Below are 25,949 nucleotides of genomic sequence, written 5' to 3'. Positions count from 1 at the left end.
TCACAACCCTGCAGGCAAAACGCTTTCGTTCTCAACACCGCTCTCTCTCTCTCTCTTCCAACCCCGGCACCTGAGGGCTCTGGATGGCTCCAGGTTCTCTCCTTCCACCAGGAAGCAGCTCTTCCTTCCCTCCCCCTCATGCTGCAGGTCTGTCTGCCTCACTTCTTGTCCTCACTTCTCCAAACCACAGCCCCGCACCCCCCAGCCTGGCCCTCAAGGTGGGGTCTCTTTGGTGAGAGGTTTCAATCTGGGTCTTGGCTGTGCATTTTCCACTCCTTAGGAATCTCCCCTTGAATTCTCAGAACCGAATCGGCTCCCCCACCCCACTCCCCATTCTGACATGCTTGGTCTCTCTCCTCCTGTGCTCATCATCCTGCCCCGCCTCTCCCCCAATCTCAGGGCCCTCCACTGAATCTATCATCATCAGTGGCTTGATCACCACACTGGGTAGATCTCACTTCAATTTGTCTTCAGCACCACGACAACGACGACGACCAGCTTGATCTGCCTTAGACACTATGGGGATGGGGTGGGAGAGGAGCATGTTTTTCCCTTTCCAAATGTTAGCCTCACTCCCCCTTTTTAGAACAGACAGGACAGTGTGTAGGTTTCACAATCTGTTCCCAGATTCTTCGACATTCCCCTCTTGAAAATGTGAAACTTAGTTCCCCTGCTCTCGAACGTGGGTTGAACTTACAGCTCGTTTCTAAGGAATAGAGTGTGGCGAGAGTGACAGTGGACCGCTTCCAAAAGGAAGGTCCAAAGGCATTGCAGCCCCTGCCCTGTTCCACTGGCTCACTCGATCTGGGGGAGAAGCTGCCAGGTCTACTCCTCTCTGCGGAGAGACTCAGGGAGAAACTGAGGTCGCCACAAGCCACCAGCACCAGAGAGTGCACCACTCTGGAAGAGGACCCTCCAGCCCAACCCAGAATGAGGACTGGAACCTGACATTTTTGACTTGGTATCAGAAGAGACCCCAGTCCCGAACCGCCCCTCCCCCCCAACCCCAGCACACTGCTAGAGAAAATCAGTGCTGACTGTCAACTCCAATCTGAATTTGAGGGTGATTTGTTACCTTGCCACAAGACTGATGCCAAGGAAACCATGCCTCAAGTGCTTCAAAGCCAGCTGTCAACCGCTGCCCTGTCCTTATCTCTGCACCCAGACACCATTTTCGTCTAGGACGTCACTGTCACTGCCAAGGTGAGGTAAATTTAACCTATGCCGCTAGCCCACCAAACTAACTTCAGCACGTTCTTGGGAGGGGGACGATATTAGAACAAGGTCTCATTATGTAGCCCCTGGCGGACCTGGGACTTGCTGTGCAGTCCAAGTTGGCTTTGATCTCAGACACCCACCTGCTCCTGCCGCTTGAGTGCCGGGCGTGAAGGTGTGTCACTGGACCCGGCCATACTGCCTCTTGGGCTCAACTCAAGGTCTCCTTACAGGACAACGCTTCACACTTTCACTTGTCTGTACATGTCATTTCTAGGACTGTGGTCCAGTCAGTTAAGGTAGAAGCTGTGGCCTCTGCGACTTCATCATTTGTGTCCTCTGGTGACTGAGCCCCCGCAGGGTCCCCCACACTGAGTCACTGAACTGCACCCCCACCCCCCGCCCCTGCTACTGTACATTACCCATGTTAGTGAACACATTCAAAGAGAAGCTTGAAGATCTGGTAACAATGTACATATGCACTAAAGTTTGCATGACTTCATCAAATGGTTTGAGAGGATAACTTGGCAGCGCTTATTACCCCCCAAATCCAGATGGTTTATGAATAAGCAATTCCAATTATAACTACTTGGAAGAGGGAAAAATTAAAAGTAACATGCATACATCAACAGAGGCAAAGTTAAATTAAATTAGGGCACGGCAGACTACCCTGGATCCATTTTACAAAATAAAATAGGTCAACATGTACTGACCTGCTCGGCAGAATATTAAGTGGAAAAAATGCAAGTTTCATAATAAGAAATGTGTAAAACCCATCAGAGGAAAACTTTAAAACATTCCAGAAAAGGCACAAATGAAGACTTAACCAAATAAGAGCTCTTACTTCCTGACAGAACAAGCTAACATAAAATTGTCAGTTCACTCTAAATAAATTTATAAAATGAAAGTAATTTCCACAAATATACCAAGTTTCTAAGTGGATGACTGAGAGAGAATTTCATGTTGAAAAACAAATAAACAAGACACTCAAGCACTAGAGGGAGGATGGTATATTCTTCCAGGTGGTATAGTCTATCATAAAACCCCATAACGCCAAGTGTGATGCAGACAGACAGACCAAGGACTTCACACACCCAAGTCAAAAATAGGCTCAGAGAGACATGCAGCTTTGTGCAAATTAAAGTAGACATGAAAATTACTTGATGAAAACTGGCTTTTTTGTTTGTTTGTTTGTTTGTTTTTGGAGACAGGGTTTCTCTGTGTAGCTTTGGTGCCTGTCCTGGATCTCACTCTGTAGACCAGGCTGGCCTCGAACTCACAGAGATCCTCCTGCCTCTGCCTCCTGAGTGCTGGGATTAAAGGCGTGTGCCACCATTGCCTGGCGAAAATTGACTTTTTAAGAAATAGTGTTAGAAGACTGGATAGCCATTTGGAGCTAAATAAAATCAGGTCCCTACCTCGGACCACACACAGGAATAAGCTCCAATGAGTAAGGATCTAAATGTGCAACAAGAAAGCTGTGCAGGTACTAAGGAGAGAACTGGCGTGTTCTTAACCCTGCCAGGGGCAGGCTGCTCCACTAGGACGCAGAGGCAGTAAGTACCAAGACTCACCAGTCTGACTATAGATATAGATTCTTTCAATCTGAGAAGGCAGTATTGTGACTCACACCTGTCATCCCAGTCCTCAGAAGACTGAGGCAGGAGGACTGTCAGAAGTTGAGACCAATCCAGGAGATCCAGACCAGCCAGGGCTAGACTGAGACCCTGTCTCAAAAGCAAGCAAGCAAACAAACAAACAAACAAAATGATTCATCAGTCAAACGAAGAGGAAATTTAGCATGGTCAAAATAAAAAACACTGTAAACAAGCACAACAATAATAATATTTTTATTATTATTATTGTTTAGCACATCTAGGAAGACCTCCCTTCCCCTAAATAGCAATTCTAAAACAGACTAGAAATACTTAAAATGAATGTGAACACACATACCCACACTGAAACCAAAGAGCACACTCTCAACCTCACACATGGTAAGAGAAATGCAGATTGACAGCACACTGTGACACTATTCCTCAGCCGTTGGACTGAGGGTAGCCTAGCTCTTGGGACACATGTGTGCCGCACTCACACAGCTGCTTCCCGGGCTAGGGGTAGCACAGGCATTCAACAGAAGCATGTCACACAGGAAAGGAAGGACATGGGACCAGGTGTGGGGATGCACATCTGTGTCATCTGCATCCCAGTGCGCTGGAGGTTAGAGCAACAGAAGGCCATCCTGGGATACCTCACTAGATCCTATCTCAGAAACCAAAGGCAAAGGCACAGAAGCCAGTTCCAACCGACCTACTGGCCAAATGTGGAGCCCTTGAGTGTAAGAAGAAATGTCAACTTATTAAAGCCAATATAAAAACCTTCTAAGTCTGAACTGACATAAATATGAAAATCTGTGACAGGAAGCACTTCTTTGGAGAAGACCAATTAGTGATTCTTTTTAAAGCTTTACCTTTAAAACCACAAGGTGCTGTCATGAGACTAACTGACTCAGACCATGAGCATCAATGAGCCACAAAGCTTAGCAGGCCAGCCACATGGCTCAGTGGGCTACAGCACTTGACACCGTAAGGCTTGCAGCCTGAGGACCGACCACTCCTGTAAGCTGTCCTCTGGCCTCCACATGGGTCCTGCACATGCATGAGTTCTCCTCCCAAACAAACATAATAAAATGTTTTTAAATAAATAAAACTTGAAAAAAAATAGACATAGAAATAATAGGCTAGTAATAAAATCTAAAAAAGATTACTCCATGAACTTGTTTTTTAATTTGAAAATGGTGGAAATAATTGACTTTAAAAAGAGAGCCAGGTGGTGGTGGTACACACCTTTAATCCCAGCACTTGGGAGGAAAAGGCTGGTGGGCCTCTGTGAGTTCAAGGCCAGCCTCAGCTACAAAGTGAGTTCCAGGACAGCCAGGGCAACACAGAGAAACCCTGAGAGAGAGAGAGAGAGAGAGAGAGAGAGAGAGAGGGAGGGAGGGAGGGAGGGAGGGAGGGAGGAGCTCTCTTTACCCACGGTATCAAAGTCAACCTTAGGAGGGTGACACTATGTGATTCCAGAGTGATACAGTGAGGACATACTGTCCGGGTGGGGGGGGGCACATCTACCAAAGCACAAAACCTGAGAATCACAGGAGCAAACACCAAACAAACCAACTACAAGGAGATCCTCCACAGTGACTGGCTAGTATTCTGCAAACATGGCAATGCCATCGAAACACACAGGCGTGGGAGGGGAGGGCAGAGCAGGGGCTGGAGGAGAGGTGTCTTACCCAGAGGGTAAGTGCGAACAGTTTTATAAGCCTCCTAAATAAAAGTTTATTCCTGTGGTGTTACCCTACTCTGGGGATCATGCTTACCTCAGAGACACAGGATGCCAAATCAAAAGCCCAATGCTAAGGTGTGGGACACCTCCCCTCAAATTTGTGGTTGGAGATGTTCCGGAAATACCCAAAACAATATAGACTATTATCATTGCTCTCGGTTGCCTGACAGAACTTGATGGGGCACCATTGCTGAAGATACCACGTTCACCTGTCAAAGGACATGGAGAAAGCAAGTGGGTCTTGACTAGGAAGCTTCCTACCTCTGATACTAATTCTCAGAGTACCAGGATGCTGTGCAGATTGCCAGGGGAAAGTCATCAACAGCCTCACCCAGCTGTGGACTCTGAACTGCAAATAGCACTGGACTACAAGACATGCCTATGGATGCAATGGAGGCCCAAATGTTAGAGGTGACCTATCGCTTTCTGACTGGACTTAAAGCCACTCCACGGGAGGAAGGACATGCCTGGCAACGACAAGTCTAACCAAGAAGCCGGGGTTGGGGAGCTCACAGCCCCTGGGGGTGAATCTATTATTATTACTTTGCTAAATGGGCAGGCAGGGTATCAACCTGCCCTCTCAACTCTAATCTCTCTGCTTATAGATTAGTACAACCCCGAGGAACTACGAACAGTTGGAGGCTTCTAGGAGAGGGAGAATCAGTTTCCTTAAAGGGAGTAGCTCCTTACTGGTCAACTACACTCCAGATGGCCCCACAGCCACAAATGTCAAAGGGTTATTAAATCAGCCCAAAAAAAGGATGTGAGGCGAGGGGGGTGTAGGAAGTGAGGACGGATCTGGGAGAAGTTAAGGGGAAGAATGGGGGATGGCTATGATCAAAATCCACTGTATGAAATTACTTTTAAGATTAATATAAATATTTAAAAAAAATACCTGGTGGATAGCCACACCTGTTTGGTTTCCCATCTTTTATTTGTATGCTTCTGTTGTTTCAGTGCGAGCCCGAGAATGGGGAGATGTACAGCACAAAGGTCTTCTGGGTATGACATGGACATTGTTCATAAGAACTTACTGGAGCTGTGGTTGCTTACACGGACCCAAAGACTCGGCCTCTCAACATTTCATCATGGCTGGGGGAGAGGCCATGGGATAACACTGCACAGCTCCTCTCCTCTTGGCTCTGTAAGCACGATGCCTACTGGACACTAGGATTAACTGAACACTAATAACACTGGCCTTCAAGAGTAGATGCTCTTAATTAATCATTAACTTTGTGTTAACATGAAAACAAAAAAATCTGGCTGAGTTAATAATGATGATAATTTTAAAGTTCATCTTTTATGAAACATATCTCAAAGTGTTGAGAGAGTTATTTTAAAGAATGAATGAACATCATTCATCCTACAATTATGATTGCCCTTGGTATCCATATGGGATTGATTCCAAGACACATCCCATACCTACATCTGCAGATGCTAATGTCTACTCATCATGTGGCCTAGCATTTGCATATATTCTATGCACATCTTCCAATATACCTTAAATCACCTCTAGACATAAACACCTAATACAATGTACATAGCACATAAACAGGTATTCTGCATTGTTCAGGAAATGACTCAAAGGCTGTATATGTTCAGTATAGATCAGTACAAACGTCAAGATTTTTTCCCAACTATTTCTAACTGCTTGGTTGAAACCATAGATGTGAAACTTAAAAACAAAAAAATCTATCAGTCAAGATAATCACATTGCTATTACATGGAAACAATTAGTAGCATAGATATTTAGAACATACTCCTAAGGTTTTCTCTTAATACTCACATAAAATCTGTGAAAACTCAAGTAACTTGTTTTAAAGAAAAAACGAAATCCCCACAAAAATGGAAGCACAGTGTACTGGTGTATGACTACAATCACACCACTCAGGATGCTGAGGCAAGAGGACTAAGATTCCAACCTGGACCACGTATAAGACCATGCCTAAAAAACTAAGTGCAGATATTATTGCTAAGTGAGTATCCACCTCTACATATTTATTCTCCCATAGATTTTTCTAAAGTCATTGTCTTACTTTAGACCTTTTTTTTTTTTTAATTCAATTTAATTCTAAATCCCAAACCATCTTCTCTCTTTGTTCATATTATGGCCAGAATTTTTCATAGATTTCCTATTTCCTTTCTTATTAAAAGTGGTATAAATACATCTTCAAGGTACACTGAGTTCTATTTGACACTTTCTGGACTTTTCTACCTAAATAAACTCCAAGATTCTCTCTCATTCCCTAGAGGACAAAATATCCCTTTCTCCAAGAGGAAGACAAATCCTTCCAGCTTCTTTGTGCTTTCCCAGGAGATTCTCTGGCTTCCTAAATACCAGCCCCGTCACATCTCCCTCTCCCCACAGCAGCTCCACTAAGTACCTTCTCATAACCAAAGTATCTACTAAGTTAAGGGGCACAAAGTGCGTTTGCCCTATAGACTGCTCTGCCACACACTCTACCCCGATTCATTTATCAAATTCCTACCTCTTAGATGGTACAGGGAGGTAAGGGCTTAATCAAAATTAGTTGAGAAAGTAAGCAGGGTGGAGCACTCATGGGTGGAGTTAGTGACCTTTTAAAAAATACCAAGAAAGATTTGGGCTGAGGCATTAAGATTGCAAGGAGTCCATTGGAGGGCAGCCTGGGCTATTTCGTGACAAGGCCTATCTCACAAACAACAAACCACACACAGGGCCCGCTTCCTCTCCACCATATCAAGGCCACAGCAAGAAGGTATCACTATGAGCCAGGAAGCTGGTCCTTCATCAGACAAGAATCTTACACCGTCTTCATCTTGGGCTTCCAGAACTGTGATACACAAATTTTTGCTGCTTATGAGCACCCCTTCAGCCTGTGTGGGGCACTGCACATACCAGCAGCCTGGGTGGGTAACACACCCTTCAGAAAGTAACAATTAAGAAAGCTTCCCTCCTTTTTCCCTCATGCCTCTTTCTCATTTCTTTAGGGCAAGAAGAGCAGCGTCCTGCCAAGTGAGTAAGACCAACAGTGTGCAAGCAACAGGCAAAGGCCTTGGCGCCCCAGGTTACGAGCCTCTCAGAACCAGTTTCAATCTCAGCTTTCCTCCAGCGGTTACTGAAGCTCCTCTTTCCTGTCCCCCTCCAGACCTGTTCCAACTGGCTTCCCTCTGCCCAACTGCCAGGTTCTCCTACCGAGGACCGCAAAACCTATTCTCCTACCCCAAACAAAGCAACTCTGAGTTGGAAACAGTAAAATTCTCATAAGCTTATATAACTCTGGTCTCTCAACCCATTAAAGAATAGAAATTGAAAAGAGCGCCTCTCAAAGTCCCAGTCTGAATATTTCTGGAGGGCCCCTTCTACCAGACTTAAAATGTGGGAGATCTGCCCTTGAACGTGTACCCCCTTCAGTTAGCTGAGATGCCAGACACTAGGCCTGGTGGCACGGATGAGGCCCCAGCTCAATGGAAACTCTACCAAAGTACAACAAACTGTACCCCAGCCCTGGGAAGGACCCTACTCGGTAATCCAGTTCTGAAGAGGTCAAACACCAATCCACACCTGGTAACCAGGTGATGTCTAAGTCAAAACTACTATAAACTCCAACAGTAGTAGTCTTATGATGCTTGTATTCTACTTCCAAGTCTCCTGAGTTTTTGACAGGAGGAGGACTATTACTTACCTGTGGTCAGTTACGCCACTAACTAGCTGTGTCATTTGAAGTCAACTGTATGACCTAAGACTAACAGAACTGAAGTCTCTTAGCTCTGAAAGTCATTACAGCTAGACCATAGTCTCATCCTTGACAGTGGTGTTTAACAGATTTGACTGTCATGTTCTTCATACCAAATACAGTTCAAGCAATTTAAAAACATTACTTGAACCCAAACATTTTTTCTTCAACAAATTCTTCGTTAAAAACAATCCTGAAAGTTTTACTTAAAAGACAACAACAATACTAGCAGAATGTCTTGAAACATGCTTCTGAGTTCCACTTGGATGTCTCCCGAAGAGAAGTAGACATTTCACATGTACTTTCTGTCCAACACGAATTAACCTCTATAAACAAATTAAAACTTCAGAAATACTTCCTATTTGTTACTATGCATCAGTATGAATCTTTACAGGGTACAACACTCTTAACATTAGAGTCAAGGTTGCCTTTAGCTTTAGAGGGCCCATCAGTTTGGGGGTAGGGATCATGTGGGAACTTCCAAAATGTTTCCAGGCTATGTATTTGTTCTGTGGGATGAAGAATCAAACCCAGAGCCTCGTGAATACAAAGCAAACACTTTACCATTTACCTGAAGTCCTAGAAAGAGCAAATTGGAAAGGCAGATAAACAGAACCCACACAGAAAAATAGGCATTTGGGAAACTGAGTAAGAAAAGGAAAAAGGACGAGACAGAAAGAATGAGGGGAAAAGGCCAAAATTGGGTATGCCAGAGCCACAGCGTACCAGCATCCCACAAGACTTTCAAGACACATTCCATACACATTCAAAGCTTTTTATTTGTTTTTGTTTTTTTTTTTGGGGGGGGGGACAGAAAGTGTAACCAAAGAGATCATGTTTACTGGTAAGTTTTAGCTGGGCTCCATACTGAAGACTAGGAGGACTCTACTGATGAAAAGTAACTCAAATGTCCACAACCCCAAATACACTTGAGGGGGGTTTCCTGCAAGGTCTGTGAGCCCACAGGTTCCTGGAGAATCACTTCCCCAAGCTTAGAGCTCTTACTCCAGAAGGGTGCCACGGCATGTTAACAAGTGTTACATAAACTCACACAATTACAGGTCTGCCCTCGCAACCAAGTGATACCCTCCAACAGTAACAAAATGCAGTGAGTGCACAGGCATTTCCAGTCGCCTCTCTGGCTGCTGCCGTGGCTTTCCTCAAGAATGCAGGGTGACTTTCTGGTTAACAGCCTGGGATCACTAGGACAGAGAATGTGCCTAGGATATCGGGTCACCACCATGTCCCCAACATAGGAAGGAATACTCCACAGCTGCCACCGGGAGGATCATCAAAGACACTGGAGACCAGGTGTGCCATCCGGAATCCCAAACGATCTTTTTGGGTTTTGTGGTGCTGGGGGCTGAACCCAAGGCCCACACTACGCTGCACAAGCTATCCCAGCGAGCAGCACCCCAGGCCTGACCTTGTATTTTTAAAAATCTCTGGTCTTGAAAAAAATCCTGTAGATAATACGAAATGACTAACTAGGACACTGTTTCATTTAGGCAAAGAAGTCCTTGTTGCACATGGCTCATTAGCTGGTTACAAGGATGGGTGGCTACCAGCAGAGCCCTGGGTTGCTCTTCCAGAATTAAATTAGCACCGGGAAAAATCTCAACTTCGAACTCCCTAAAAGTGGGAGCAAGGAGGGCTTTGGGCATACTTTCCCATGAAAATAAAAGGAAGATATGAACACACGCACAGTAATGTTCTACAAAGCAAAAGCATAAGATATAAAGTACAAAGATGAAATCCAAAAAAGGGCTATGAATGACCTTTAAAGATGTTTTACTTCTTCCTCTCAAACATGAACATTTTCAGGCAAGAAATGCTTCTGACAAGAGTTTATATACAGCATAAAATTCTGAAAAGGTTAAAAAAGCAAAGCAAAATGAACATAAATAACTCTAAGATAAAGGTGATTAATTAAGCCTTCTTACCACAGCTGCAACTAACCCCAATGGGAAGCACCCCACGCTTTTCAAGCATGGACAGTTATATGTGCAGTAGACGTGTGCCACGATCCACGATCAGCAAGCAGAAACAACTGCCAGTGGCCTTGACCATAGATAGATAAGCAGCCTGGTGTAGTTGTGAACAAAGAGGTTCCTTACTGGCAAGAATTCCCCTGAAAATGGGACTCAAGCGTTCAAGGTCACAAGGATATGTCCAAGTTGTGCAAAAGAAAGACCTGGATAGGTTTTTGGTTTTTTGTTTTTGTTTTTTGTTTTAATTGAGTGAGTGTACAGGAAGTAACATAGATGCTAAGCTGGTTCCCAGAAACTCTCTCAGAGATTCAAACGGTATCACTGGAAAGGCTGTCTGTCTTTAGAAGCCACCTCCTCCTGGGAGCCAAAAGGCAGCAGAGATCTTCCAAATCCTGCTAGGTAACTTTTCCTGACCGCAGGATTCAACTTCAACTACCAGGACTCTGCACGGTACGTACAGAGTGCCTTCGGGACCCACCCAAACTCCAGGAGGAGAGAGGGACAAATGAGTGCATATTCAAGTAGGGGAAAAATTATAAAGCCATCACAATTCTTTTGTGACAGATCCTGCTTTAAATAGAATAAAATCATGAAAAACTACAAAATTCAAAGAGCTAAATTATGAATGTGAGTAATACTAATGGCAAAAGTAATTAAGTGTTCTCACCACAGCAATAATTAAACTCATTTAAGGAATTCTGGATTCTCTCACCTTGGTCCCGCCATCAAGACCCCTCTTCTCCATTATCAGCCATGTGCAATAGCCATGCATTGCTGTGAGGGTCTGCAACCTTACCACTGTGCGAATAGGTCCTACTCAGCATCTGAGGGCCAGGAAGTGCTTTGTCCATCCAAACTCTCCCAAAGGAATAGAGAGGGAAGAGAGAGCTTTTCCCAGGGCCCCAGAGCTAATGGGAACAGCAGCAAGCAGAGTAATCAAGCCGAGACAAATCACTGTCAAAAGGATGGTCAGTATTATGCCTCAATGTTCAAACTAAGCTCAGCCGCAGCACAGGAAGAGAAAAGACAGGAAAAGGAAAAGAGTGTGGAGGTAGAATCGTAAAGATCCACACAGCAGTCTTGGCCAACCAGCACTCATCGTGAGATGCTGCATGCCTAGCCGGGACAGAACCAGGGTTCTCACAGGTTATAGTAAACGAACTGGAAGAAAATGAGACAGATGCTCCCAAATACAGTTCTTTATTAAAAGACAAGAAAAACAGTAACTGTCCTTAACATTTTAACTCTAGAGCCTAGAAAGATTTGGTGTTGATGCTTATGGTGATGGTGATGCATGCATGCGTGTGTATCCACAGGTACATGTGTATGTGCAAGTATACACGCAGGCGTGTTCCTAGGCCAGAGGTCAGTCTTGGGTGTTTTTCCATGGTTTGTTTTTTTTCTTCCCTGAGAGAGACAGATCTCTCATCAGGACCTAAGACTCACTGACTAGGTAGACTGGCCAGCCAGCAAGGAATCTACCCCAGTGCTAAGATTAGAAAAGTGTTCCATGATGTCTTCCACATGGGTTGGGGGTGAGTCCTCATGCTGAGCACTTTACCAACCGAGTTATCCCCCCCCCCCAGTCCCCAGGGTTTTTTTCGAAGCTCTACAACAGTGGTTCTCAACCTTCCTGACGCTGCAACCCTTTAATACAGCTCTTCGTGTTGTGGTGACCCCCAACCATAAAGTTATTTTCCTTGCTACTTCCTAACTGTAATTTTGCTACTGTTATGAATCATGGTGTAAATATCTGTGTTCTCATGTTCTTCGGCCCTGTGGAAGGGTCAGTTGACCTCCCCAAAGGGGTTGAGACCCACAGGTTGAGAACTCCCGCTCTAGGGTAGGAAGACAAAGGGACATTCAAGGAAGGACTAGGAGAGAGAATCCTGTAGCAGCCCGTGACAAGTGACCCTCTGGGTCCCAGCGCTCTCACCCTGTCAACCCCCGCACTTAAAACTGTGTCACAGATCTACCCACAAAGAGTTAACTGTGTGTGCGGTTTATGCTTCTAATTCCTGCACTTGGGAGGCTGACACCGAGGACTGCGGTGGAGTTTGAAGGTGGCTTGGGCTACATAAGGGAGTTCCAGGGACTCCTGTGCCACAGTGTGAGGTCCTGACTCAAAATAAAGTAAGATCTAAAGAGTCAACTGCAAAGAACATGTCCGGGTGTCTGAGTCAATAAGTAACTCCATCCCCTCCATCAAACGCAAGAAGAAAGACTGAGGCTCTCAGTGGCACGTCTTTTCAAATACAGATTCAAACCTAGAGCCCTATCTATGAAAGTATAAAATCCATCATGTGCATACTAAATCAACTCCCGAGTGTAAGTTTCAGTATTTCCTAAGAGCAGTTACAAAACACAGAATTTCAAGATAAAACTAAACCTTGTGCAGAGGAGCCCGTCTGGAGGCCGCAGCCCGCTGTGGCCCACACGAATCCATCAAATGCTCTCCGGAAGAGTGGCAGGCTCGCCTTCCAGAAGCTTGGTTTAAATATGCTAACGATTATTAAACCTCATTTAAACATGCCAACGACTAATAAAGCCATCGAGAAGTGTAAGCCCTGGTGCTGAGCAGAACTCTGGAAAGAGTCTGACGTGAGTTAAACAACAGTACATGGGGACAGATGCAGGAAATAAAGTCACAATCATTTTCTAACAGAAAATTTTGTGCTGCTATAATTGGTTTTGTTAATTAGTCTTCAAGCGTTCTAAAATCTGAGAGGATCTCATCGTCGCCACCAGTCCCTCCTCCTCCCAGGTCCCATCTGATTTCCCTCTCAGGTAAGGTTTTATATATTTCCCTTGGGGATCGCTGTTCTTTCCCATGAATCCCCTCACATTAAGATTATGCTGTGAAATCCCAGCTAGGCTCATTGCAGCCCTAGATCACCTCATCATTTGAAATGCCTCCGGAGCCCTTGCCTCTTAGAAATCACACCACAGTGCCCCCCCAGAACCCCAAGAACACTCCTCTGTCTGCTTTAAGGCAAGTCTCTGTCGTCCGACCCTTGCTACCAGATACAGGCCTCTCACGCAGAAGTCTCAGAGCTGCGACCATGTCCACAGCCTGTGAACTACAGACTGACGGTGCTCTGACTTCCTATGTAACCTGCACATACAACATGGGGCCTCTCCTTCATGTCAGAATGCTCTTCCCTAAGTCAGCTGTTCCCAGAGGACTTCTACGTCACTGCTATGGCTGTCTAGCACAGACCGGAAGCTATGCAACTTCAACTGGGAAAAATCCCAGTGTGTCACAGACCCCCTTTCTTCAGTCAGCTCCCAATACTGTTGCAGCTACTCCTCAAGCACTGCCTGCTCCTCCAGAGGACGGAGGTCCAATTCCCAGCACTATATGGCAACTCACAACCACCATAACTCCAGTTGCTGGGCACCCTCTGGCTTGTGACACCCTCTTCTGGCTTCCTCGGGAACTGCATGTACATGGTACACAAGACATTCGTGCAGAAAAAATACCCATACACGTCAAAAAAGAAAAAAATAAAAGGAAAGAAAGAAAGTTGGTCAGTATCTAATACATTAAAGTTAAACCAGCAGCTTACAATTTTGTCATTTACCATCAGAACTATTTTAGTATTTAGTAGCCCTAGCTCTCCTGAACTCGTTATGTAGGCCAGGCTGGTCTTAAACTCGGTGATTTGCCTACCTCTGCCTCCCAAGTGCTAGGATTAAAGGCATGGGCACTATACCCGGCTATTTTAATGTATCTTTATTGAGAATTCCCTGGCTACTCAGGAATATATAATCTGAGTTAGAACAGACCCAAGGTTTTCTGAAAATATGGAATGTTCAAGAAACCTGTCAAAGAATCATAATCATTACTAATTCAGTACTTTTTTAAGTATCACGATGGAGAAATCAAGCAATGGTAAGGTTTACAATGCAGGCGTGTGTGTGTGTGTGTGTGTGTGTGTGTGTGTGTGTAAAATCACAAAGAGTAGACAAAAGTTACATAATTCAATGTGTAGTCCTCTGTGCATTTCGACCAGCAATCCTGGGGATCTAATTTTTCATTACTGAGCCTACTCTGGGCCTACCTAGTCAGAAGGCATGAAAAGTCGAAGATGTATGTCCTAACGAGACCTCTGTGGCTTGGGGGCCACAGGTCCTCCGTTACTCCATAAAGAACTAGAGCCAATCATTTCTTCACGTTCATTTTTGTTTTTGAGACAGTCTCACAATGTAGGTTAGCCTTGAACTCGTGATCCTCTGCCAGGATGGCCACTGGAAACACACTCAGCTTCCTTAAATTCTTAAATGAACTTAATGACCACGGTCATTCACTGTAAACAGTTCCCAGCAGCTCAAAGTGATTCTTTAATGCTATACCTGAATCCAATTAGCCCTGGGGCTCTCATAGGCAAATGCACGTTGATTTTTGCTTTGTCAATCTAACAGCATCACCAGACACTTAGACACAGGTAAATATAGACTGACTGTACTAAGTAATTTATACTGAATATCTAAGCAGCGGCCTCCACGTGACTGACCTCTAACATGTCAAGTAACATGGGCTTCCTTTCGTTTGTTTAGTTCGGCATGCTTCTGTTGCTATCAGTAGTGCTTGGTTCTGTCGTATTAAGGTTGTGTTTTGGTTTTGTTTCTAAGGCAACAGCAGGAATTACTGGAACACTTGGTTGACAGTTTGAGAAGTTTGCATTTATTTATTATTATTTGTACCCCATCAAAAAGATTCAGCTAGGTGTGGTGGCACACACCTTTGATCCCAAAGGGATGGGAGGCAAAGGCAGGTCAATCTGGTCTACGTACTAAGCTCCAAGACAGCCAACCAGGGCTACATGGTCAGACCCTGTCTCAAATTAAAAAAAAGGGGGGGGGATAAAAAAGAGAAAAAAAGATTCACTCCAAAATTATTTAAAACCTAAACAACAAATAGACAGGAATTCCTGAAGGGAAGGTTGCCTGCCTCCCTCCCCACCTCACATTTCACCTTCGAGTATTCCCTATGACTCCCGATTTTGTTTTGAGTGACAGGTTAGTATTTCCAACTGTGTTGTACTTAATTCTGTAGTAAAACTAGTTTTTACTGTGGGACATACAGTGGGGCAGAGTGATGGGCTGACATCGGGAGTTCTAGAAGCAGCTATGGAATAAAGCAGGCTTAAAAGACAGGCATACATAATAGCATCAAGCAGGCTCGTCTGATGCACAAGAAAGAGCGAGCGGACTATGTATCATCCTCGAAAACGCTACCCCGCACCTCAGCAGCATCGTCAACCAGCAGCGTCACGGACTCCGACACAATCCAAGCTCGTGTTCTAACCATGTCTGACACGTCCTAGCCAGATCTCGTGTATTTCCTAGTAGCTATCTACACCGTGAAACACTTGCTTCTGCTTCTGCCTCTACCTTAAATATCTTCTTGGAGAAGTTTCTAACTGGGTGTTACGAGACTGAAGGGTTATGAAATAAAGAGTCCACTCCCGTTTTTATACGGAAGTTGTTCTCTCAATGTCACACCATGCTTGTGGCTGTATTTCTGGTCTTCTTTTAGAATTATTAATATTATTATTTTTATTTCGTGAGCTAAATTACCTAACTAACGCTCTTCAATGCATGGATTTTATTTTCTTTACTAGAAGTGCAGGGACAGTCGCAACACATCAGAAATACATACTTCCTTTTCTCTGTGTGCATATTCTTCCCAGCCCCCTCCTGACCTGTACACCACATCTTGTGACTATTTTTAATCTGTCATCAAAGAAGGGTGGCAGCTCCTGCTCTGAATCTTACGGGAAAGAGATCAAGGTCACACTTAACCAGAATGCCGTGGAAGAACTGTGACGTCAGAGTCCCTGTCCTCAGTCCTTGCACTCTTCCGCATGCGCTCTGGGCTGAAATGACGGGACCAGTAACTTACTCAACAAATATTTGAGCTCTCCTGATGTTAAGCACTGTGCTCAGACCTGGAGATGTAACTGTTAGCAAGACAAATCCTGCTTGGCTCCTTGTAACACATCAAAACAAAACAAAACAAAACAAAACAACTGATTCACCTTGTGAGACACTCATTTGGTTTATGCACCCATCACTGCCATACATTTGTAAATAATTACTCATCATTATAGCTATCCCCAACCTCTCCACTCTGCGCCTGGAAGGGAGAGACCACATAAAGTACAAGAAGAGCTTATGTAATAACACAGATGTTCTACAGATGAGGGCCTCACCCAGGTCAGATAAAATGTCACCAGCAAGGGCCTATACTCTGGGAATAAGAAGCGTTTGTGCCACTGCCCTAGAATTTTCTTTTAAAGGTACACTACCTTAGCCTAAATGTTTGCTTGTTAACATGGTAGACTCCAAGAGAAGCAAATTCTCCATGCTGTCCCATACTGTAGCCACGGGTGGCTATCTACATTTGGATCAACTTCCAAGTTCAGTTCCTGCGTCATACAAGCCACATTTAAGATGTACGTCACTTGAGGGCCTCAATCAGGTTGCAGCTCTAAAAATCGCTTCGTCATCTCAGAAAGGCCTGCAGGGCAGAGAGGCTCTCTCACCCATCTCTGTGTACTAAATCTGAAAATTACAGAGTAATGAAATCTGACGAAGCACCTGGGCCCTACCACAGCACATAAAAGCGTATCCCCTGGTAGTGGGTGCCAGTTCTTTCTCCCCGAGTAAGGGGCAACAGCAGGGAGCTGCCCTCAGTATGTATCAGGAAGAAAAACCTTTGTCCAGGGGGCCAAAAAGAGAGCAAAGCCGGGAAACAAGTGAAAGCCGTTGTACGTCACTGTCGTCTTCTCATTCCATTTACAAGAACGTCAGTGGTACTGTATTCTGTGTCCTCACAGAGTAATGTGCTGTTCATCTGACAGCTCACAGCAGAGGTGGTACGGATGCTTCAGAAAGGGAGGGAGGGAGGGGCAAAGCAAATATGAGAGAATTTAATGGCGGCCACTGCAAAGAATTTAGTGTCAACTATGTGCCACCGATACGCTGATTTAAAAAAAAAAATCATTCCTTAACTTTGAAGAGAACAATTTCTTGTTAAAGACATCGAACGTGTAACAAATAGGATAAGCTGTGTCTGACAAAATGAACCAGGGATGTGCACAAGACATAATACATTATATTTATTTAAAATAAAATGCTGGGTGCTGGAGAGATGGCTCAGCAGTTAAGAGCACTGGCTGCCCTTCCAGAGGCCCCGAGTTCAATTCCCAGCACCTAGATAGTGGCTCACAACTGTCTTTTACTATAGTCACATGAGGTCTGACGCCATCTTCCGGCGTGCAGACATACATGCAAACAAAACACCCACGTAGATAAATATTCACTTTTAAGAAAACATTACTAAAAAGACAACAGGGTAAGTTTCTGAAGGAGGTACCAGAGAAGCAAACAAGCCCTCTTAAAAGAGCTATGCAAGGACCCCCTAAACCAACAGCTCTCAACCTATAGATTGTGACCCTTTCTTGGGGGCGGGGGCTGTCAATCGACCCTTTCACAGAGGTCGCCTAAGACCATTGGAGAACACAGATATTTACATTATGATTCATAACAGTAGCAAAATTACGGTTATGAAGTAGCAAGGAAAATAATTTTATGATGAGGGCGTCACAGCATTAGGAAGGTTGAGAACCACTGTGCCTAAATGGTCTGACAATGCTGAAAACAGTGTCACTCGTGGGGATGGTACCAGGATAGACAGAGAAGGAACACAACTGGAGAACGATTTATCCCAAACCAACAAGTTCCTGTTTATGTTGCAGTGGCCTGGGTGGGTCTTCGAGCTCGGCTCACCAAACTGCAAAGAACGCGAACATTAACCTTGACACCTTGACCTCTAACATACTTACCCACGTCCACCACGCTGCAGACTCTGCGGGGGCAATCATTAGTGTGCATATTCAGAGTTCTTTAGGACCCAAAGGCCAACGATGATCATGCAAATGGTCACGGGAGTATTAGAACTCCGTGTTTAGGGGGAAAACCTCAGTTTACTGTGTCGTTCTCTCCTCGGAAATCAGCGAGCGTGTTTTCCAAACACGTAACCGGAACCCCCACCACATCTCCATGTTCCCATCAAGATTATATAAACGAGAAACAATCAAACCAAGGAGACTTTTGTAAAAAGCAAAGATTCTGTACCCCAGAAAGTGTGTGCTTCCTCCACGATTTTCACGGCAGAACTTCTCAGACACTGTACCCCCCCCCCGGGGGGGGGCACTTTTGGCCACTTCCAAATGGTGACCACCACGACATCCTTATTCACGAACACCAGTAGAACACAGATGCATCTTCTGGACTCTTCTTCAGGTTACACGTATGTTCAACAACAAACATGGAACTACTCCCAGGGATCCACCTGTTAACTTCAAATTGCTAACAGCCCTCCCCCTTCCTCCACTGTAAACTTCTAGAATAGGTAGCCTGAAGGCCTTAATGAATTTAGCAAATAGTTCTCCTCCCTTTCAAACAAGGGAACCTGTCCAGATAAAAGCTTCAAGAAATCCGAACACACAAACGCAGGCCCTCAGGCTAACATGCACTGCTCCGGGGCTGTTCACAAAGGTCAAGCAGCCCCAAAATAATGGTTCCAAGTATGTGCTCTGGGATCTGCCCCTCCTGGATCCCAGTGAGGGGTTCCTCACACTACCACCTCCGCCGGAACCGCCTGTGCTTGCATTTGCCCAAATGTAAAACTGCTACTTCTCCAGGTTACAGCCATGTTTGCGCAGTCATCCTGTCTGGCACATACAGGCCCCATTTAGTGATAGATCGACATGTTAACTATTGGGGCTATTTTTCACTCTTTGGTGCGTAAATATGGATGACTCAACAACTATCTGGTCTACCAAGCTGGCTACCTACGGATTTTCATTTCAACTGCGTCACACTTTACTGGAGAAGGAGGAGGTGAAGAAAATGGCCCTCACTCCTGGCTCTGTTTGGATTTCAGGTCCCCGGCTAGGAGAGTGGGTGTCGGGATGAATTTTAAAGGTCGCGGGTCGGTTATACCGTGCAGCCTGGAAGAAGAGCCAGATGTTGACACTCCTGTGTCCAGTGATCACACACCTGTGAGGTCCGTTCGATCCCTCCGCGGCTCCTCCAGCCCTGCGGGGGGGACAGCTGACTCGCAGGGATGCTGTGACGACGATTCCAAACACTGCTCCAGGGGGACAACCGCGACCAGCCCGACCGGCCCGTGGCCCGCGAGGCAGTCTGCGGACCGTGCCGAGGGGCCGCGACCCTTCCCGCGCCCTCCCCCGCGTCCGGGCCGCCAGCGCCCAGCCCCCTCGCGGCCGCGGCACGTGACTCGACACGCGCCAGCTGCACGCGGGCTCCATCAAAACAAAAACAGAGGAGGCGGGACGGGCGGGGGCGCGCGCGCGGGCGCGCGCGGGCTCGTCCGCGCTCGCCTCCGGGGTTCGGCCGCCACGGCCGCGCGCCTCCGCCAGGCCGGGGGCGGGAGGGCAGAGGGCGCCACCCTGTTTACCGCCGGGCTCGGGCCCGGCGCCGGAAACGGTCTCCCGGGAGCGGGCGCGTGAGTGCGCACCCACCCGCGGCGCGGCCCTGCGTGGGCGGCGAGCGGCCTCAGCGGCTGCGTGTCACCCCCGTCACGACTTGGGTGCTACGCACTTCACCCCCAAGCCTTCAGCGCCGGCGCTGCTGCGGACCCCCCCCCCCTCACGTGGCCGCCTCCTCCCTGACACGCCGTTCCGAGCGGACCCGGGCGCTCGGGAAGCCTGTCCCCACCCCGCCTCGGACGTCACCCTCCTCGGACCACCCAACCCACACCTTCCGCCCCGGGCGCGCGCGGGAGGGGGTAGATGGCTCCAAGCTGTCAGGAGCCTACAGTGTGCCACATGACGAAGCTCGCCCTCGTCCTCGCCACTCACGCAGCAGCCTTGCTGCGAGCTGAAACAGACATATTGGGGGGGGGAGCTGTCTTGACGTTTCTCTATTGATTTTAAACCCCCCCCCATACAGAAGCATTAGACTCAGCTCTACCTACGCAGTTGCTTTGCCTCCCCACGGTCTCCTACCAAATCCAAGCGACTTATCAAAATCCAGATGCCCACCCCACACACCTGCTAGCTAACCTGCCTTCTGGAAACCCGAAGCCCCACCCATCCCGCCTGCGGGGGTGGTCCTGGGTTTGGATTGGGGAGGGGGAGAGGTGCAGGCGACTGCGATCACGGGTAGTCACAGAAAAGAGGGGGGGGACATGCACCCCTTGCCCTCCCACTCCCCATCTCCAGAGCAAGAGGACGCATCCTGCTGCCCTCCGCCAAAATAATAGCCCAAGTCAAAGCGCTGGTTTCCTAGGGGCTGCCTCTTCCCCCCGGAGAACCAAGGCGTCGCATCCCTCCCAATCGCACGCCCCCGGCCCTTACTTCTTGTTGACAGCAGAGGTGGGGGGCGTGGGAGCCATGCGTGAGTTGCCTCCAGGTTCGGGATGTTGGTCTCCGCTGAGTGAAGAGGTGGGATCTCGAAATGGAAACAGTCCTCTCTCCTCTCTCTCTCTCTTCCCCCCCCCACCCCCCGCGCGCCGGTCCCTCCCCTCCTCCTCCTCCTCCTCCTCTTCGTCTGTTTACCTCAAGTTTGAATTTTATCTGCGCAACATTAGCTGGAATGCGGACATTGAAAAAAAAAAAAAAAACCACTCGCTCTCAACCCGGCAGCAGCTCCGGAGGAGCCATGTGGCATCAAGCCACCGCAAAGGGGAAAAAAGTGCTCTTAGCAACACAAACATGGCGAAATAGCTCCGACATGCCCATTTCACGCAGCAGCCCTACCTTCCTTCTCTCGCCCGCCGCCGAGCATCCTGGCCGGCAGCCGCAAGCCCCTTGCGGGGGGCGACGAGGGGCCCCGGGGGAGTGCGAGGGTGGACGTCACCAGAGTCCACCGGGAAAATAGCTCGGATGACGCGCCACCCCATCTGCCTCACGGAGAGTGCGGGGGACACCTTTTTTTCACCCCCAAGGTGGGAGTCGAGCACCAAATTCCCGTGTCGCCCCCGCCCCCCGTCCTGCTGGGCCCGTTTCCCCCACCCTACAGAACTTACCGATGGTCTGAACATGACGCCGCTCTGCTTGCTTTCTGGTTCCTTCCTCCCGGAGCGAGGAGGAAAATGATGCGCACGTAGATTCCGAGAGCGTTTTCTTCTAGAATTTTCCCAGGATGGTCGCGGGGAGCGGTGGAGACTCGGAGACAGGTGCGGGGCTGCCGGTTAAAAGTTGCTCTGCGCACGGTGGGCAACAGGGTCCCTGGAGCGGGCCGAGGACCCCCCACTCCCTGCCCCCGGCGTCGCCCACTTGTCACGCCAGGCTGCTGCGTGCGCTCGGCTGCAGGGGAGGTGGCGTAGTTTCTTTTTCTCCCACCTCTTCTCACTCACTTGTTTTTTGTAGCCGTGGGCTCCCCTAATGCTTTCCTCTCCACAATGTTGTTTCATTATATCATGTCCATCATGTGACACCGGAGAGGCCTCTCTATGGAAACTTAAAGGGGCTCCCACGTGACTGCAGCAGCAGCAACAACAGCAGCAGGACCGGCGGCGGCGGCGGCGGCGGCCGCAGCGTTTGTACCACCACCCACCGGGAGCCCCTCGCAGCATCCCGAAGGGGCTTGTGGCGCTACAGAAGCCCAGATAAGGGGGCCACTGCATCCGGGAGCTGTGGCGTCGGTGCGTGCGTGGAGCCGGTGCTCATTACACAGCAAACGGAACAGGAGCGTCCTTAAATCCTTTCCTGCAGTCACCAAACCCACGCTCTGTTAAAATGACATTTCGTGGTTCCTACTTTATTTTCTCCAGAGAGCTGTGAGTTTCCTCTCAGGCCTGATTAAATTTTACAAAGTCAAAAAGAAAAACCAGATTTGCCCCCCTCAGTGAGCTCTCACTCGCAGATCGCTGGTAGAATAGAAATGCCCAGACAATAACAACAAATAGAATCGGGCATTTGTTCCATAATTCCCATCACCACCAGTTTCGGAGCTTTCTGGAATTACATTCCTCCGGTAACTGTTGATGATGCTCTCAAGAGGCAGAATGCAACGCAGTTTTTCTCTTCCGCAGCTATATTAGGGCTTTGTTGCTGACAACAGTAAAAACTTGTTTGTGTCAGGAAGTGAGGTATGAACCTGTAAGGAAGGTACAGACAAAACCAAAGTGGCAGTTTGGGTACTACTTTTCTGACCACGTTCTTTCAAATGGTGACAAGATGACTGCTGTAAATGCGTGTTTGGTTGGAAATGGGATGATCAGGAAAACATGCTTATCCCTTAATCATACTGTACATGCTACACACTAGAAATTACGTGTACATATCTATGCATGTGTGTGGACAGAAAGCAAGCAGGCGCATTTTCATGATATTAGAAAACACCAATTCTGTCCCCCACGGCTAGCATTTAACTTAAGTATTAACGTTTAAAGGCTTATTCGAGTCCAGTGATGTATGAAAACTAACAGTTTGAAGTACTTAGTCTTACCGACTTGGCAGCTGGGGGCACGCGGGGGGAGGTGGGGGGAGGCTGTTCTACTTTTAATTTGCAATTCTCTGTCTCAAAGTTTTATGGATCATGGAAATATCCTATAAATTTAAAATAAACTACTATTTCTCTGTTGGTTCATGCGTTTCCATTTTTATAAGGAAAATCAGATGGGCGGAATTGTGAAAAAGAAAAAAAAAAAAAACAACTGAGTAACCTCAAGAGTGGGATGGGAGATGAGCTACCTTCTGGCCTGGTCTTGTCTTTCTACTTCATCAGTTATAATAAACGATCGCACTAAATCCCCTTTAAGTCTATTAACCACCATCCTTTTGGCCTTCCAACCTCACATCTAATTCTTTCATCCTTTACCCCTCTTTTTCCTGACCCCCCCCCCAAGTTCAGGCCCTTTGCTTATGTGCCCAGCTCAGGCCTTCCCAAATACTTAACACCCCCCCCCAATACCCACCACCACCACCACCACCACCACCACCACCACCAGCAGCTGGCTCACTTCTCAGCAACTCTACCCCCTTACCTCTCTTTGACCTCCTTTCATCTCCACAGCCTGGCCCTTGACTTCACGGACTCGTCTTACCTTTCTTCACCTGAAATGTTCTGCCCTTTTCTTGGGGTCTCCTTTACCCCCTCCTCTCTGGTCCCATCCCTTCTGCTGGCAAGCCCCAGCATTCCTCCACGGCTGGGCCTGGTCAGCTTGAACCTCATTTTGTTGGCTTGCCCGGGGCAGGGAGGGAGTGTGTGGTGCAAATTGGGGCCAAGACTACCCCTGGACTAGACCCCTGCCTTGCCCCCCTGCGCCCCTCCCCAGCCCTGGTTGCGGCGCTTCCTGGGCGGATGGTTTGGACTTGCTGCGGCAGCTGCGGTTCTGCTGTGTCATGCAAGAAGGAGGCGGCGGCGGCGGCGGCGGCGGCGGCCGGAGCTGGAGGGGGAGGAGGGGAGGAACCTGATCCTCGGTAGCGAAGGGCTGGAGGCAAACACCGAGCTCCCTCTGAGCCGCCCGGGAGCAGGGAGGGCTCTGCTACCCAGAGGGGCCCTCCCCGCGGGGCAGAGGGTAAGTTGGGCGGCGCAGGTGGTCGCCTTGGGAAGGGAGCGCGCAGGGGGGTTAGGTGGGACAGCGGGAGCCACCGGGCCTTAAGGCGTCAAATGTCCAGCTATCAGAGACCCAGGCCATAGAAAAGATGGCCAGCCAGTAGCAGCAAGAATAACTATTTGACTAATGCCCTACAGTTGTCCCAGGTCACACGGTGGGTGGAGTTGTAGATCCCGAACTCAGGACCCAGCTAGAGGCAATGATTCAGGGTTGCAGGAACTTCATCCCAGCAGCCCTGGCGCGGTAGAACACCCTTGAATAGCAAAGGCCAACACACCCCAGGTTCCTGTCGTCTTTCTGGACTTTCTGGGTTGCCTTCTTCAAATCTAGGGGAAAGGGTGGGAAACTGGTCCAACCTCACTTTAGCCACGGGAAGAAAAAAAAAAAAAAAAAACCCGCTCTTGGCCAGTGGCCTTGGACAAGCAGCCTCTGGTGCAATTAAACAATCAATAGGAAAAAGCTTCATTCCCCACCCCCCACCCCCAAGCTCCATCGACCAAGGTAATTCATGGGGCTTACAGGAGAAAGAATATGTGGTATATTTTGCACTGTCCAAGCCGTCAGTCAGTCTGCCACTACACAAACGCCACCTGTACACTCCAGGGTTCACCCTGCCTTCAGAGGGGGGCTTCTGAGAGACACAACATACTGCACCATGTTCCAAGAGGAGACCACCCTAAACTCCCGACAGACAATTTCACCTCCATTGCCCATTTCTCCCCAAGGGAATCGGAAACCTAGACTTGAGGGCAGTGAACTGTAGAGACAGGCTGGGCACCTAAGAACATTTCTCTTTTCACCTGCCTACAATTCTCAGGACAGCAATATTTTATTATTATTATTATTATTATTATTATTATTATTATTATTCCTTTCCATGTCCCTCCTGGAAATCTCAAGAAGCGCTTTCTGAAACATGTCAGTCATACGTTTGGAAGGAAGGGGTGAGGGGATTAACGGAAAGGCTAAGGACTGTCTCAAAAGCACATGCGGTTGCTAGGGAACTCAAGCTCGTCCCGCTCGCTAATCACCAGTGTGGTACAGGGAAATCAAACTGCTCGGGGTGTTATTAAAATGAATGGCATTTGGTTAAAGGCTTCTTTGCTTATGTTGTAGCATCCTGGATTATTATCGATTGCCTCACACCCACATATCTTGTTTTCCTAATTTGATTTCTGTATTTGCGTCACTGCCAGGGACACTCAGACTAGACCAGTCAGGTTCACTTCCTGTTTCTCAGAACTGGTTTATATTTGGTCGCGTTGCACTAACTGGTAAGACATTATCACGCTGATCCTCTTGGAAAGGAATTTTTGCTTTCCGTTGAAAACAAATTATCCCAATTAAATGCTAATTCTCATGGAAAACGTCATTGCAGGAGGGTTAAGGCACTGCCAGGCTACTTGACTAGCCATTTGAGAAAGCCATTCTTGACATGTAAAGCCACGAAAAATCCACCCCCCCCCCAAAGGAAATCTTCATTCCTCAGCTTTGGAACTAAAGCAAACTAAAGAAGAGAAAATATTTAAGTATGATATTTCCAAAATGAAGCATAAAAAAAAAAAGTACACATTGAAGCCGGAGGAGTCATTTCGACTAAATAAGGCACAGAATTGAATGCAGGCCAGGCCCAGGAAGGACAAATAAATATGGATGGGCACTGTGGCCCTAAGAGAACACAGTGTGATTGCAAGGCTACTTTACAAAGAGGAAACCCCATCACCTTGTGAACTAAATGTCTCTTTTTCTGATTCCTCTATGCCCCTGATAAGGCAGGCCTTCCTTTTTATATTTTTGCTTCCAGCTCCTTCCTCTTTATAACAAGAATGTCACCAAGGCAATAACAGAGATAAGACTATGTCAATAGGTGGGTTCTGATGGAGCTAATTTGTTTGATGAAAAATACAGCACATATGGCATTTGAAGAAAGATAGGTCTCCACTTCTGGGCACTGGATGAGCCTGGGCAGCCATTTGGGGTATTTGCATGTTGGTGTCTTTATGGAAGCTTACTGAAAGATCCTGACGTTTCCTTGCATTTAATTCCAATTTTTAGCTCTTAGATTTTTTTCTTTTTCTTTTTTCT

General features: G+C 47.3%; 2 protein-coding genes across 2 annotated transcripts in view; one reads left to right on the top strand and one right to left on the bottom strand.

The window, feature by feature from the left end:
* The window catches only part of LOC102911807 (uncharacterized), a 153,613-nt gene extending 133,748 nt beyond the window's left edge, over positions 1-19,865 (bottom strand). The window contains exon 1 of the mRNA XM_076565983.1: positions 19,337-19,865. Within this exon, the coding sequence (XP_076422098.1) occupies positions 19,337-19,608 (272 nt within the window). The 5' untranslated portion in view covers positions 19,609-19,865. The remainder of the gene's footprint in view (positions 1-19,336) is intronic.
* Positions 19,866-23,608: 3,743 nt separating this feature from the next.
* LOC143272212 (uncharacterized) overlaps positions 23,609-25,949 on the top strand; it is a 125,757-nt gene continuing 123,416 nt past the window's right edge. The window contains exons 1-2 of the mRNA XM_076566090.1: positions 23,609-23,686; positions 23,732-23,825. Of these exons, the coding sequence (XP_076422205.1) occupies positions 23,609-23,686; positions 23,732-23,825 (172 nt within the window). The remainder of the gene's footprint in view (positions 23,687-23,731; positions 23,826-25,949) is intronic.

This window comes from Peromyscus maniculatus, chromosome 3, assembly GCF_049852395.1.
Source record: "Peromyscus maniculatus bairdii isolate BWxNUB_F1_BW_parent chromosome 3, HU_Pman_BW_mat_3.1, whole genome shotgun sequence".
Lineage (NCBI taxonomy): Eukaryota > Metazoa > Chordata > Mammalia > Rodentia > Cricetidae > Peromyscus > Peromyscus maniculatus.
Note: the sequence above shows the minus strand (reverse complement) of the source record. Positions and strands in the feature narration are given on the sequence as shown.